Here is a 16732-nt window from a genome sequence, read left to right as displayed (position 1 = left end):
GAGCTGAGAGCTATTGAATTACAAAAATGGGGTCCAGGTTTTCTGTCCTCGGGACCTTCAGTTACAGAAAATGAACTGACATCGACCGTATGCTCTCGGTGAGTTGTTTCCTTATTCAAAAGGTCGCGAATTTAGTTGGGGTTTGTTCAGGTTTTGGTGGGTATACTGTTGGGAACAAAAGGCCAAAAGATCAAACATGGGCCAGAGAAAGCAAGAAACCCCTCAACACAAGAGGGCAATACGTGTTCAGTAGGCTATGCAAATAAATCTGTTTTAATTTTATTAATTTTGACCAACGTTTTTATCACTTATATATTATTTGTCCAAGTAATATTAGTGCACAACACGTTTTGCTTTAGACCCTAAAGAAAAAAGAAAAAAAATTAAATATTTGGGAATTTGGAAACATTTGACACATTATTCCCAATTTTGCATGGTGGTGCAAAGAAGACTTTCAAACATGCTTGACTGAAAGTAATTAATAAGTAAGTGTTTCTTGTTAATAATGGGCCGTAATACTGTTGCTAAAGAGAGTTGCATCAGTGCCAGTTCCACAATGGGCCAAATCTTACCAGTAAAAAAAAAAAAAAAAAAAAAATAATATATATATATATATATATATATATATATATAAATATATATATTAATGATGGCTGAATTCCATTTAGCCGCTTCAGTTTCAGGGTCCGTGTATTGTTCATATTGTCACACTGTTATGTTTACTTAGACACTTTAATAGAACAGAGCCATGCTAATGTTATAGACACCTGTGCTTTATCTCTATGACAAGTGAAAATATCTGTTGTGTCATATAGGCTAGTACATTTGTTAGGTTATCGCATCTTTTACATATTTTCTTTCATTGTCATATTTCTATTCTATATTTGTTTTATTTTCTGTTGCAGTACTTTGCTTTAGTGTTTATTTCCTCTTAATATGTTTATGCACCAGTCACCAAGGCAAATTCCTTGTGTGATACTTACTTGGCAATAAATCCTATTCTGCTATGTTTCAATACAGTATGCTGAGTATTGATAATTCTGCTATGTAACAATCATTTGAAAGTGGAAAAAATAACTTAAAATCCTCATTACATGTTTTTTTTTAACCGTCGATGTTGTCATCACTGTGAATAGGTGAAGAGAGAAAAACGAATGGAGAGGGACTGCTGCCTGATCATGTCTGCTCTGGTTCAACCTGGAGTTAATGTTTCAGAGCTATGTAAGGATGGAGACAAGCTCCTTGAGGCTGGAGAGTTGGGGAGGGCTACCTCTCTCTACATGTCTGCCTTCAGGACTCACGCCGCCTCCACCATGTCCCACATGCGGAACTTAAAGTCAGGCATGGGTGGGGTGATCTCTACTCTAGAAGGATGGCTTGACAGTCATGGGAAGAACCACCCTGCTCAGGGTTTTAACAAAGGTCTTGCAGCTGTGTTTCTGTCCACACTCTGCCCTAACAATTTGTCAGCCACCATTTTTAAGATGGAGTCACTCCTTCAGAGTGGGGTGCATGGCTGCGAGGAGATTTTTGCTCGTTGCACTGCTCTGCTTGAAGGGATGCAAAACCCTCATCCACAAGATGCGACTCGCATGGTGTTGGAGATAACTCGTGCCCTGGCCTGCTTGCTCTCAGAGACTCACAGTATCAAGGGCCTGAAGCTTTACCTCAAAGCTTACCAGAGTAACAAATCTGAAACCGTCACACTGGTGAAAAGCAGACAAGCTCAGCACCTAACCAAAATAGTGATGGCCTTTACAGACCAAATACTGCACATACATCCCTCTCTGATATCTGACAGCGAGTGTGCAGTGACAACAAAGGAGAATGATAAGCTAGATGTAGAGGCTTCTTCTTGTTCTACAATTATTGAGTTTTTGTTGGCTATCTCACCTGGCAATAGAGAAGTGCATGAACTTCAAGCAGCATATTTATTTTTGACAGGCAGGTTTATGGACAGTGCAGAGGTGTACTCTGCTCTCTTGCATCATGGTAATTGTCAGAAAACATCAGAATGTAGCACAGACAAATCATACCAAGACCCTCCTGAGAGGAGAGCTAGACTCTTAACCAGTCGAGCAGCTGCCTGCTTGTCTGCAGGTGGACGGACCGCGGAGGCATGCAGGGATCTGGGTGAAGCATTTGAGTTTCACCCTGCCACTGCCCGAATTTATTTTCAAAAGCTATTCACAGATCATGGTACTGCTCGCAACCATCTCCGTCAGCAGGCAGAGAGAGGCCTGTATGGTTACAGAGAACGGGTCACCATCCGTCCAGACCTGAGGTCCTCTGAAGGAGTTGAGCTCCTGGACCCTGTGATCACTCAGTTACGGACTCTGTGCCATTTAGAGCCTGACGGGGGAGGCAGAGAGCTGCGAGTACGACTGGCTGACTGTCTGCTCCTCAGAGGGGAACACAAAGAGGCCCTCTCCATCTGTAGCCAGCTAGCTGCTGCCCAAGGTCAGCAGAGCTATCAAAACACAGTGCAGGTTCTTTGTGGATATGCACGACTTCTCTCAGATGACCACAAGGGGGCGTTAGAAGACTTCCAGGCTGTGATTGAACACAATGCCCCCCACCCATCCAGCTGTGTGCGTGCCCTCTGTGGCAGGGGGCTCCTGCGAATGATGGGCGGCTTACACTACCTCACAGCTCTTGACTATGTGACAGCTAGCAGGCTACACCCTCAGGAAACCGCACTGACTGTTCGCTGCTTGGTGCCATGGAACTACAGGGGGCTGCTGTTTACTGTTTTACTAGAGCAGGGACGAGTCATGCTGGAGGGCACAGGGGAACACGAATCCAAGTCCAGTTCCAGTGAAGACTCCCAACAGCCCCAGCAGGGGGATCAGCCCCAAGCCCCTTCAAAGAGAAACAAACACAGATCAGGGTATGATGTTTGTCTCACAAACAGTTTACTCAATAGGCCTCTTTTTGGAAGGCAGTTTGACATGAATGAATGAATCATGGCTGAATTCCATTTAGCTGCTTCAGTTTCAGGGATCTGGTATTGTGCATGCTGGTTCACTGTCACACTGTCATGGATTACTGGGACATTTAGAACAGAGCCATTGCTTTTCCTGCTATGACAAGTAAAAATGTCTGCTGTGAAAAAGGCTTAGGGTGTGTCACTTATCCAAAATCAGAAGTTAGCCATGTGCACTTTTGGAAAATGTATTTAATTCTGTGGTTAAAGTTGATCTCAATGACACTACACATTTCAGTTTATTATCTCTGTTCTCATTCATGTTTTCTCATTGAAAAGCATTTCCTTGGTGTTGCACTTTTTCCTGCCCCATGCTTTAGGACTCCAGCTGGTGTCCAGTCTCTAGCTGTGCTGCTGATGGAGCTCCAGCCTGGTGATGATGGGTCTCAGATTCTGGCAGCAGATGCCTTGTACCAGCTTGGCCGAGTGGAGGAGGCCTACCGCCTACTACTTTCCATTGGGCCCAGCAGTCCTCGGGCACCCATCCTGGCTCGACTCGCCCTGCTACAGCTGCACAGAGGCTTTCTTTATGACACCAATCAGGTATGTGGGTTTGGGGCAGTGGGTCCCAAAAATGAGGTGCAGAGGCACCAACATGTTTTTTTAAGCGGGATCCAGAGTGCGTTTTCGCCTAATAGGAAAACTTTCATTATTATTTATTTGTTTTCAACAGTTTTATGATTCATGACATGAACGTGAAGCTTCGTCAATTGTTTCAATCAGAGATTTAACAATCCAAACAGTAATTTCTGCACATATAGCAGAAACAGGTAGCCATTTAAAATTACTGTGTGACAAGATCTCTTCTTCTTCTTCTTCTTCTTCTTCTTCTTCTTCTTACTAGTATTTATGTGTTATAGGGAACATTTGCATGAAAATAGAAAGACCTGTTACATTCTGACATGTATGTCTCTCTGGGCACAGCTTCAAAGTGTCTACATTCAAGAAATCAGGAGGATCCACAAGGACTCAATGACACGCCCTTTCTTAATTTGTAAATGAGTTGATAGCCTTCACAAATAATATACTACAGCAGAGCTGCAATATGATAAACCACAGGTGCTGCCCAGCAGACAAGAGAAACATTGAAACAGTCTAGTCACCTGTAGAATCACCAGCATGTTCAGCATTAGTCTTACTCTTTTTTATTAATGAAGTAGTCAATTCTGACTCCAGTCTATGTACTGTTCTACATTTATGTTATTCACAGATAGCCCATAGCGCTGTGACTGTGAATTCCTTTTATTTAAATATCAAGCACTTTTCTCCAGGATTAAAATGACATTTTAGTTTGGGAGTGTAAGATAAACTGTATAGCCCTGGTCTGCTCTAAGCTAAGGTCATGTTTCTAGTTTTTAAACAGCTAAGAAATCTTGCGACACATTATAACTACATGATTAAAACAAATGTGGTTACTGAACGTTTGCCAAAGAATATTTGCAATTTTGTTATACGTTAATATTAGTCAATAAGTGTAGTCTCAGCCGATGCCAAGTGATTAACTGAACTGAATACCATTTTTTTTATGTTTGTAAGTCTGTAGTAATAAAGTAACAACACAGTGGTGTGTCAGGTCAGGTAGCTTAATACATTTATTTCTTAATGTTACAGTGGAAGAGATAAAGATTTCGTATCTGTTTTCTCTGCAGCTGCTTAAAAAGCTCATTCAGTGCGGCGATACGAGCTGCTTGCGCCCCCTGTTGGTGGTAGCACAACAGAAGGACCGGGCTCTTCTGCAGGCGCACTGCCACTCTGCTGCTAAACGCATCCTGGAGGGCACGCGAGAGGAGAGCACCGTCAGGGAGGCTGTGGCATATCTCTCCATTGCCATCATGGCCTCTGGTGATTAGAATCTGATTGATGAGATATTGATGTTTGTTATTGGTCTGATTCAGATTTTTGACTTAATAAATAGTGGGTAATACTTTAATCTAGAAAGGATTTGAGAGATAAAGAGAAGGGTTGTCACAAAACAGAGGCTTTGTTTCTGTGTTTGGCTTCAACAGAGGTACATAACTTTCAAAACCTGAACACAAAGCAGGCAGATCAGCTCTGTATTATTTAACTATGAGACAGCCAACCTGAGCAGAAGCAATTTTAACACATATCATACAAACACGGTGTGTTTGGATCAGTGATTCTTTAAGTATAAATATGGAAGTAGTCAATGCAATTGAAAATGATAATGCTGTGAATATTGTGAAACTAATCAAATAATTGTATTTTTCAAGGTGGCGTGGCAGCAAAGTCTTTACTGGAGAGAGCGAGGTGTTATGCCCTGCTGGGCCAACGAAAGACAGCCATCTTTGATTTCAGTGCCATACTGAAGGAGCACCCGAAACATGTTCAGGCCCTCTGTGGAAGAGGCTTCACCTATCTCATGCTGAACCAACAAAAAGTATTAAAATTAAAAGTATTGAATTGAAATGCTACAAAAAACATGCCATAGCTCAGAGCTTGTACAGTAATTAAAACAGTTTATTTCTTTTTCATGGCCTTCTCTAGACTTCAAGCCACACTAGGCAGCTTTGCACATTAGTGGCTGAAGCTGTTAACTGTAAAAGTAACTGTTTGAAAAAACTAGTTTCCAAAGGCACAATATATAATGACATCTGTAAACTGCCAGTATCATGCTTATGTTTACCAGTGTCGGCAGGAAAAAAGAGGCAAAATATGTATAATTTCATGTTGGCAGAGACAGTCAACACACCTAACAATAGAAATAATTTGGGCAAATATGATCTACATAATCTCAGGGGATGTGATTTTTTTTTTCCACAAACATTTCAATTTGGGCTGATAAGACAAACATATTTTTGAGTGTCGGCGATATATATGTTCAATTTAAATATAATATTCAAACTGCCTCTTCCCCTCAGGAATGCACTCGTGATATACTGGCAGCACTTCAGATAAACACTGACATAGTCACCAAAGATATCCTATCACTCAAGGACAAGGCACGAAAGCTCGTCTGTGATTGGCTGCATCAGCTCTGTCGGACCAATCTGTCGGACATCCTGCTCGCCAATGCTGTCTCTTGCCGTGAAGAGCAGCTCAGAGAGGCTTTTACAATTGGTGGAGCTCTGATGAAGACAGACTGCAGAGACCCCAGATGGCATCTCCTCTATGTGGACATACTCTTAGTCAAAGGTGAGGTGGGAACTTTTCCAAACTTTGCTGCTGAAATTCTCAGTGGGATCCTTGCTGTCACTGGAAATTGTCTGGTTAGAAGAATTTGGTTTAGGCTGTGCAGGGTTTCCACTTTGATCAAGAGAACCATTAAACCTGGTGCTCCTGGTTTACAGTAATCCTGACTCCTGCTGTTATCCATCTACTCCAGGTGAAGTTAAGGCAGCAGGCGCTCATCTGTGCCAGGTGTTTGGCCAGGAGCCGAGAGATGCAGTGGCCCAGGCCAGGGTGGGTGTGCTGGAGGCCTGGAAGCAGAACTACCGCAGCGCAGCTCTCAGGCTCAGCAAACTGACTGAGAAAGATTTGTCCAGTCTGGGCTTCTTGCTGGCCCTTATCCCATTCAATCAGCGCAAATGCATGGCACAGGTAAGCCTACGTGCAGGAATCCTTGATTCAGTTTAGAAATAGCGGTATTGCCAGAGTCATTATTATATACTTCACTGTCATGGTGTAACAGTGCTGACTAAAATATATCAAACAATAAAACCAAAACAAAACTGCAGTGGCACCTCCATCAATTAAGGAGGTTCTCTCTGAACCTCAATCACAATACATATTTCATATGCTTGAGATGGACAGTAAGGTTAGAACTGATGGAAAAGTATGCATAATGTATTTGTAAGAAGATGGAGAACATCAACAAACACTTTTTAAATACTTACAAGACAGGGCAACAGCGTAATTACCTTAATTAGGCTAAAGTATTGTATGTTATAAATATTTATAAATATTTGACATATTATTGCTTGGCATCTATATTGTAACAGGCAGCAGCACAGGAGGCCAGCAGTGTGTCATCAGGTGGCCAGTGGGATCAGGCCCTCAAACTCCTGACTGTGGCAGTACAAGCAGTGGGCAATTACAGACTCCAGTATCTTCGCCAGCGGGCTGCGTGCCTCGCTCACCTGGGCCTACACGAGCGGGCCATAGCTGACCTGGACAGAGTTATCCAGAAACACAATGGATCTGACTCCAGCTGCTCAGATGAGCCCCAAGTGTGGGCGGAAGACCTGTGTTGGCGAGGCCACAGCCTGGTGCTATGTTCCAGAGAAGGAGCTGCTCTAGAGGACTTTACTCGGGCCTTGGAGCTCCACAGGAACCAAGCCATCCAGTGTGTGGAGGCTGGTCTGGGGAGGCTACGTCTAGCTGAGTGCTTCCTGCGGGGAGCGCTGCAGCACTATGGGGAGCAGCAGCTCAGTAAAGCCTGGACAATGATTGAATGTGGTCTAGTTGTGGACAGTGACAACATAGAGCTCCGCAGACTGAGGGCAAAGGTCAAACGAGAAGTAGCCAGCCCCTGCAATGTCAACTAGTGTTGATAGTCAGAATCGCACAGGAGCTCCAGTTGAGCTCACATAATGTAGCTGTGTCAGTGTCTGTACCTTAAGATGTCATACTGTAGAGGAACAATCTAACTGATGAGAAATCTTCCACAATTTTATAGCATGTTTGATGGTTCTAATGGTTTGAGGACACGGTGCTTCGGTTCATATTATGTCTTCCAATTTCAATTTCAACTTTCTATCTTCTCTCTTTATAATTACAGCAAAGCAGTATATTGAATTTGAAAGGAATATATGTGAATGGTAGATAGTTTCAACACCACACATGTATAGAATGTTTTATTATCCCGTATTTTATGAATGATTTAACCTCAGCACTTCATACATTTTATGATTGAATAATCAGTAATTGAATTATTGTAACAGAAACAAAACATGATGGTCATGGTCATTATATGTTATGAAGGAAATCATGCAACATGAAATTAAATATATATAAATATATTCAAACCATCACACCTAGATAATAGATTTAAGAAAGTGCCCAACGTGCAGGTTTTATGCTTTTGAAATGGAGAAGGCACAATTTCTTTAATAATATCCAGGACAGCAAACAATTTAATAAGCATAAATACAGGAAAACAGAAATAAATATTGGAATTTAGTTCATACCACTCATGTTAAAGCTAAAATCAGTACTCTTCTCAGTGCATTTAAAGAAGGACTTTATAATTTAAAAAGATGTTGAATTTAGAATAACATTTATGCATTTACTGTATGTGTAACTTAATGTACTTTGGTATTATGCCAACACAGTAATGTATTGTGGTTCCATGTTGCCGAAGTAAGATCTCTCCCACTCACTCATAAGGTCAAAATGCAGCGGGCGGTCACAGAAGGTGCAGGAAGCTGTGGCCGGGCTGCTGACCTGGAGCCCTGCCTCCTGCCACACCTCCACCAGTTTCTCTGTGGATGAAACACAGACACTCATAAGACTTAACAATTAAAGGCAAATATTTATGTATCTTTATCGTCTGTGTCTTAAAATGTAACCTCTGCTCATTTTAGCACCAAAGTTATGGTGTTGGTTTTGCTACTAAGGGGCAACAATGTAATGGTCTCTACAGAATATTGTAATTTTACTGCATTTGCAGTATGTGGTGACAGGTGGATGCCAAGAGACTCATACATGCTTACAAAGCAAAGGGACTCACTGAGGAAAAACATAAATCATTTGTACTGGCCATTCCTGGGGGGAAAACAAATTAATTAATGTGCACAGATTTTAAAATCCAGTTCTCAAATTACCTAATTATTTACTCGGGCCTTGGAGCTCCACAGGAACCAAGCCATCCAGTCCTCGCTTAACCTATTTAAATGTTTACTAGAACAATTCAGACCTAATTTCGGTAATGATCCCCACACTCACCCACAAAGTAGTCCATCATGGCGGGGTTGTGATGAGGAGAAGGAGCCAGGCGCAGCAGCTCCTCACCACGAGGCACCGTGGGGTAGTTGATGGCCTGGACGTAGATGTTGTGTCTCTCCAACAGGGTGTCACACACCTTGGTGTTGAGCTCAGCGTTGCCCACCTAGAAAATGGGTGACGAAAGGTGATGTGAACTGTTTAGTGGATGCTTTTATTCAGCACAATCATTGTCATACGTGTAGGAATCGAAGCCATTACTATGGTTGCTTTGGTCAGTGGAGTCAAAAGTATGCCATTGGAATCATCATAGAATTTTTTATGCATTTTTAAAAAGTAATTACAAATTGATTATTTCATTATTAGCATTTAAATGATGCCTTAAAACATGATGAAGTTCAGGAATCACAAATTAAATGGTATCACAAAAAGATTTAAGTTTGCATAATTCAAATGCAAATTTAATTTTCTTATTGGCTTATAATTGCTTTTTAAAGAATATAAATTGGATTATAATTAAACACTGAAAAAGTCTAATTATTCCTGTGGCACACTCCAGACTCCATATATTCTGTGCTGTACTTGTTGAGTTATAGAGGAGTTAGTCTATAAGTCCATGTCCATCTTTTACTTCCGCTTTCTTGGTGTTGTAATTTTAGACTCCGGTTGATTAATGAGGACTATGGTTAACTGCTCCTCAGATCTCTGCAGGATAAATCCAATCCAAATCTGTCCAATCTGAGTTTTTCGTTGCACGACTAAAACAACCTTTGAACGTACACACGTTCCACCAAAACAAGTTCCTTCCCGACACTATTTTGCAGCGGCACCGTGGCTCCGCTCTGCGCTTAGCACCGCCCAAGACGACTGTGATTGGTTTAAAGAAATGCCAATAAACCAGAGCACGTTTTTCTCCCATCCCGGATTGCTGTGCGGACTAGCCAGACCCTCCTCCGCAGCGTTGTGGTGGAAGGTCTGGCAATGCGAGACCACAGAGGAGTAAACATTAGGCCTTTTCACGACAGACATTTTGACTTATCACAGTCATAAAAACTCAGGTGTTACTAATAACATTAACGATGGCTCCTTTCTATTCAAGTGTCCCAGTAAGTCATGACAGTGTGACAGAAAACCAGCACGCGCAATACCAGGACCCTGAAACTGAAGCAGCCAAATAGAATCCAGCCATCATTGATTTCATTGTGACACACCCTTTCCTACTGTGACATGTCAAAAGTGAAAAAGACCTACACAGTGATGCTCATAAAAAGGCTACATCTTGCATCTACAAAATGGCATGTTACAATAGGTTTCTTATACATCATAATATTAATGTTAAGGGTTGATATAGACAATCATTTTTTATATCCTAAGTGCCAGACTTGCTCCTTAATGATGTAACAGCTAAATGTGTTGTCATCCAGTTCCTATAAGATTATTCTCTGTGACAATTAATAATAAATAAATGATAAATTGCATTGCTAATATTTCTGTGACCTAAAAGATACTCTAACTAGAACTACTAACAACTAGAATAGTCAGATGAGGAGTTGGTGAAGTGAGCTATGGTAGAGGAGGCCGCAGCACTGCAAAACCTTCATACCCGTATGGGGATGATGTGGCTAGGACAGTTGACCACAGGTAGGCCCTTATCCATGAGCAGCTGCCTCATGTGTTTGACGTTCCTCTGGTGGGCTCTGCGCAGCACCTGCCCCTCGGGGCTCTTCAGGACCCGGACAGACTCCAGGGCTCCAGCCAGGACCATCGGGGGCAGGGCAGTGGTGAAGATGAAGCCGGCTGCGAAGGAGCGCACTGTGTCCACCAGGGCGGCGCTGCTGGCGATGTAGCCTCCAAAACATCCAAAGGCTTTGCCTGGAACAGCAACAGATGACAAAGAGCTTGTGAGGTGAGGAAACAGAAAATAATCAGTACTTTGAGGTACACGTTTTCTACACATTTCAGAGGCGACATTTTTTATTCCATGTATTTTTTTGACAGCTAAAGTTAATATTAATATATATTAATATGTTAATATTTTACATATGAAATATGCATTGTTACAGATAAAACTACCCAAGAGTATATATAGATGTTAAAATAATAATAATTATTGTAATAATACAGTTATGTAACCTATACAATAACAGCAGCTGGAAAACAGCCATTTTGCATATTGTGTACTTTTACTTTTAATACATATGTAGATTTATTAATCATAGTACTGTAATTTTGAATGCTAATAGATTGAAAGAAGAATCCGATGGATACACATTAATAAAGCATGACTCAGACTTAGTCTCACTATCAACATATTCTGTTGATAGTGTGTCCCAAACTGTCCCAAATATACTTTTATAGAGTTAAATGATATGATAAATTGATAAATGATTGATGGATTGTTGCTTCTGTGTCAAATTATGACATCATCATAATGTATCAAAACGTACTGTGAGTTTTGTGGGTTGATGTCACCCTATTCATTTATTTCACTTTGAGCTTGTTTCTTTCTTTATTGCCAGTGAACACTTGCAACTAGGCCTTGTCAAGTCATGCGTTGTAATGCAGGATTAGTTTACACTTGATATGTGCTTGACAGGGATTTCTACCTAAAATCCTACAGTTGTCATAAAGCTACACACTGCACCAACTCCCTGATGATGGTTTTATCAATGCGACCAGAGAGGAAGAGAGTAGAGCTGGCACCCCGCTGATAAAACCTCTGCTTCATCCTGCCATCATTTAACCAACATCAGAGTAGCAGTCTCATGCTTGTTGAGAGCTTTTGCTGTGTTGGCAATATGACAGTGTCAGTTAGTGCAAAGATCACTCTAAGTGGGAGTTTGGCCAAGAAAAGAGGCAATTAATCTAAGACAGTTTGAAGCTGTTTGCCTTGCCCTTTTAGTGTAATAGTATATGTCATCATACCTTTCATAACAAAATAGAGATACTTGTGAAATGTTCAAAGGACAAGAAGTTTAGCTTTTCAAAAGATACTCACCTAAAGTCCCAGAAACAATGTCAATCTTGTGCATAATGTTGTCCCTCTCTCCCACTCCAGCTCCATGGGCTCCGTACAGGCCCACAGCGTGAACTTCATCGACAAACGTCAGAGCTCCATAACGATGAGCGACATCGCATAACTCTTCCAGAGGACATATGGCACCTGGAAGCCCCAGAGAATAAGATGCTATTATTAGAAGTGTTCAATATAAGCGACCAGCAGGAAATACTGTACATCCTGCAAATGCCATCACTTTGTAAGATCTAGATGTATATGCTTATATGTGAAGAGTTATTTACACTATTTGTAAAGATGATAATCTCTCCTACATCTACAAATCATAAAATGTTTATATTAACACAACCTTTTTGTGTTAGTGTTTAAAAAAATAACAATCCTGAAACAGTCTCAGTCATCCATTTAGTTTGTGCTTTATGGAGCTGTCAGCCGTGTAATATCACACGGAGAAATAGAGCTGAGGGGGTCAGTGATGACAGTGATGAATGACAAATAATGCAGACTGAATAACTGAAGATTATAGAAATATACATACTCAAAACATGGCTCTCTCTTTTTCTTGATTTATAATATACATATAGAATGAACAAATTTGCAAGTGGGATTTCTTCTCATTAATGGTACTTAAAACCCAGTGTTTTAAGTGTTTTTCTTGCTTTATCAGAACAAAAGTTGAGATTTTAAATGGCTCATTGTATTTTCCTCTTTAAAAGGTATTATTCAAACTTTAGATATTGTATGGCTTAAATGTGAGCTAAAGATTTTCATATCCACAAAGCCACCTACATTTGTATATATATTTTTTCTCTTAAACGACTGTAAACATACAGTATTAGGCCTACTTAATAAAAAAAAAGTAAGTGAATAAATATCAAGATTTACATATAATTGATTGATATCTATACTGTTTCTGCATTCAAAGGGTAAGTTTAAGTAGCTTTACCCTCTACCATATATCTGATTAATTGAATAAATGAATTAAATCTAAATAATCTGCTCTATCATTGCAAATAACACTTAGTACTAACCATCCATTGAGTGCACAGTCTCGAAAGCTACTATTTTGGGTGTCTTGGGGTCAGAGCGTTGCAGCAGTTCCTCCAGGTGTCGACTGTCATTGTGGCGGAAGATGAAGCGCTTGGTTCCGCTGTTCCTGATGCCCTGAATCATCGATGCGTGGTTCCCTGCATCAGAGTAGATCTCGCACCCTGTACGCCACAGTGAACACACCATGAAACCAGTGGAGATGACTTCCATCTAAACAGTATCAACCCTGACATAGTATCACCTTTTCTACAAGGTATGACATGTGAAATATAGGTCAGTGGTCAGTATTTACCTGGCAGCATCTTAGCCAAAGTGAAGAGGGTGGAGTCATTTGCCACGAAGCAGGAGGAGAAGGTCAGAGCTGCATCTTTCTGGTGCAGCTGTGCCAGCTCCTTTTCCAGTGACACATGGAAGTTACTGGTGCCTGAGATGTTCCTGGTCCCGCCTGCTCCTGCGCCGTGCTTTTCCACAGCATCCCTGCGATCATCCAGAACAAAAGGATCAATTATTACATGCCATGAAAGGGGTTACCATCTCTTTCTTTTAATTTTTCTTTCATATTCAGTCTCAAACATCAACAAAAAAGTTTGCTTTCTGCCAGAGCCTTAGAATCAAGTGAGACTCATAAGACTTGTGACTGGACTCGGACTTGACTACCATAAGACCTGATTAACTTGACCTTTGCCTCGTTGAGTTGATTAGAGAGCTGACAGCAAAAACATTAAAGTCTCAAAATAAGAAAATAACGGTTAACAAAAATCAGTGACAGGCAGGTCCTAACACAATTCTTCTTGAAAAATGAATTATTAGGCCTACCCATTAAAAGGACTTCATCTCCACAATGTAAGTAAGTATAAATACACTACAACACAGCTTTGAAAGGAAAATGCAGTCAGACACATGAAGAACTGTGTAAAGTAATGATATTTGCTTTATTTTCCTCCCATTTCCTTGTACCTGATTGCACTGAGCACCTGTGGGTGTCGACTCATTCCCAGATAGTCATTGCTGCACCAGACGGACACCTGGGAGCCCTCCCGCCCAGAGATGGAGTAATCCTCAGCAAACGGGAAGACCTCAGCGCTCCTATTCACGGTCTTGAAGACTCTGTATGTGTGGTCCTTCTTTTTCTCAGCGATCTTCTCAATAAAGAAGCGGTCATAGTCATAGCTGGGGCCAACTGCAGGGGGGATAGTTTTGACTTTAATTCAGTGACAGCATTCAATGAACAGCTAATCTAATTAGGAAAATAAAGAAACATGTTTCACTAGACTGCATCATATTATAATACTAGAGGCTTTCTGTTCATTTTAACTCTAAAACACACCCATGTTGTCTTTGAGGAGGTGGGTGACAGTGTTGGTTTGAGCTGGCGTTGGGAGGATTGCATCCTTTAAACCCTTCAAAGGAGAAGTCATCAAACCTGTGGAACAGAAGTGTCAGTGTTAGATGTTACTATTTTGTCTTGTGTTCACTTCAGCCTCATTACAGCTTTTTAATTCTTCCTACCATCTTGGACGTCCTCCTGTACTTCAGGGCTGGCTCGGACAATCCCAATCTCAGAGGTGACAAAGGGGCAGCCCTTCGATAGAGACACAGCAACCTCAGTAGCTCTCAGAGCAAACAGCCTCCTTTGATCAACTGTGGAAAGTTGGTGACTCCTGGGTTTGATGGGTGAGACGCCCACCTTGGCCTCCAGAGAGGCTGTGCCGCTCACACTGATCTGGCGAGTGATGATGGGGCATTGATCGGCCAGAGACAGCAAGATGGCTCCAGTTCTCCTCAAAGCTGGCTTAGGCACAGACTTTAGGAAGGGGCAGTGATGAAGGAAGGCAGCCATTGCAGTGCAGCTGTTCTTACTCTGAGTTAGGATGAAAGATGGGAAATTCATTTCATTCTACAAAAACTCCAAGGCATATGCGTTATATTTGTAAAGGGTATGGATTTCATTGCAGTCCGGATGTGTAAAAGAGGGTTATGTATTTACTTTTGCTTGACGAAATTGTTGCTCAAAACTCAAATCTCATCCAAAATGTAAAATAAGGATAACTGAATTTAACAATCCCATCATAGTTTACAAAGTTAAACATGTTCAGAGAGGCCATATATATATATATATATATATATATATATATATATATATATGTGTGTGTGTGTAAGTGGTTCAGTTTAGCTACAGAGAGCAGTCGGTGCGTCCTCCAGGGTGCGGCAGGTTACTGCTGTTTATCTTAACTCTGCAGGCGCTCCAGTGCTGCCCTGACAGACGTCATCAGCTGAGGCTGGTTACCTATCAAATAATCCTCAATAAAACACAGCAGGGGTGCATCTAATTCTTAAGGATTAATAACTTTCATTTCCCTGCTGTAAAATGTTTCTCTGACTCAGACGACGAAATGAATGTTGCATGTAAATAATCAACCAAATGATGACAAAAAAAATTATTAATTAATCCAGGTTTTAATTTGCAGATGAGCTACTCTATGTGTAGTTTAGTTTACAAACAAAGGCCGACCAACTGTATCACCTCCCTCACAATCTCCTGTGGTCAGCAGATAAGGCAATTCTAAGAATCTGTGGCTTTCTCATGTGGTTAGATATTATCGTTGTGTTGGTCTGTCAAAGACTGGAGTCTTTTAAACATCACAAGTAGTCACATCTTTGAAATGCTTCTTCTCATAGACTGTCAAGTCATTTATGGAAACACTATGTGTCCATCACTTCATATTCATTTTTGGCGTGTGTTTTCCACTACATGGATGGATGAATAAAGCACAAGTGAATATAAAAATGTATGCTATATTTATGTATAGCGTGTAACAATATTTATTTAAACATTTATATAACAAGGCAAGTCAATAAGACCAAATTCTTATTTACAATGGTGGCCTGCACTATATCAATAAATATTTTAATATGCCAGTGTATATAACAATTCTACTTATGATACTAGGGTGATTACCACCACCACCACCACTAATTTTACTACTACTACTACTACTACTTCAACTAAAAATCTAAATAATAATAGTATAGTGTTGATAACAACAACAACAATACTACTACTACTACTACTTCTTCTATTACTACTACTACTACTAATAATAAAAATGAAACAGATAAGAAGTTAAGAAGCTCACCTGTTGACCTGCACTGAGGACGAACTTCAGAACAGCAAATAGACAGAAGGTCAGAAAGTGTCAACAGTTATTAGTCAGATGTTGAAAAGCAATCAGCTCTGCTCCCACCCCTCAGAGGGGTGGTATGGCTCTCAGCTTAGGGTGTGTGTGTGTGTGTGTGTGTGTGTGTGTGTTTTTTTTTGTGGCTTACATGTAGGTATAATAATAATAATAATAATAATAATAATAATAATAATATTAATAGGCTATTTAATAATAATAATATCTCTTTTAAAAATAATGAAAATACCACAAGACACAATAACGTCACTGTAAATTAATATTCGTTATGGTCTGCACATATCAAAACGATGCTAAAGTTAGTAAAAGTGATATAGTAACTCTTCTCATTTAGCATTTATCAAAATATGAATAGCCCATATATGTGACACATATTACAGTGCAAGTCTTCAAATACATAGGCTACTGCCTGGCAGCTCGAGCTTCTTTGTTCAGCTGTTCTCTGTTAAACTCCCTGCCTGTAATTAACAGTATATTTGACAGTGTGTGTGTGTGTGTGTGTGTGTGTGTGTGTGTGTGTGTGTGTGTGTGTGTGTGTGTGTGTGTGTGTGTGTGTGTGTGTGTGTGTGTGTGCATGCTCCC

The 16732-nt window shown here is 40.7% G+C and overlaps 2 protein-coding genes across 2 annotated transcripts; one reads left to right on the top strand and one right to left on the bottom strand.

The window, feature by feature from the left end:
* The first annotated feature begins 21 nt into the window (after positions 1-21).
* ttc34 (tetratricopeptide repeat domain 34) lies at positions 22-8433 on the top strand. The gene is made up of 8 exons (XM_028582603.1): positions 22-98; positions 1137-2890; positions 3307-3529; positions 4636-4828; positions 5218-5384; positions 5866-6139; positions 6330-6544; positions 6946-8433. Exons 1-8 carry the CDS (start codon positions 90-92, stop codon positions 7489-7491), a joined length of 3381 nt encoding a protein of 1126 aa, XP_028438404.1. The 5' UTR covers positions 22-89; the 3' UTR covers positions 7492-8433.
* On the bottom strand, positions 7788-16190 carry alas2 (aminolevulinate, delta-, synthase 2). Its single transcript, XM_028583979.1, has 10 exons — positions 16091-16190; positions 14463-14814; positions 14281-14376; positions 13911-14133; positions 13246-13430; positions 12935-13114; positions 11886-12050; positions 10491-10759; positions 8891-9053; positions 7788-8427 (listed from the first exon to the last, which is right to left on the bottom strand). The coding sequence occupies exons 2-10, from the start codon at positions 14791-14793 to the stop codon at positions 8264-8266; spliced, it is 1776 nt and encodes a 591-aa protein (XP_028439780.1). The 5' UTR covers positions 14794-14814; positions 16091-16190; the 3' UTR covers positions 7788-8263.
* Positions 16191-16732: the final 542 nt, after the last annotated feature.

Source organism: Perca flavescens, chromosome 7, assembly GCF_004354835.1.
Source record: "Perca flavescens isolate YP-PL-M2 chromosome 7, PFLA_1.0, whole genome shotgun sequence".
NCBI lineage: Eukaryota > Metazoa > Chordata > Actinopteri > Perciformes > Percidae > Perca > Perca flavescens.
The sequence above is the reverse complement of the archived record's forward strand: the minus strand, read 5'-3'. Positions and strand labels throughout refer to the sequence as shown.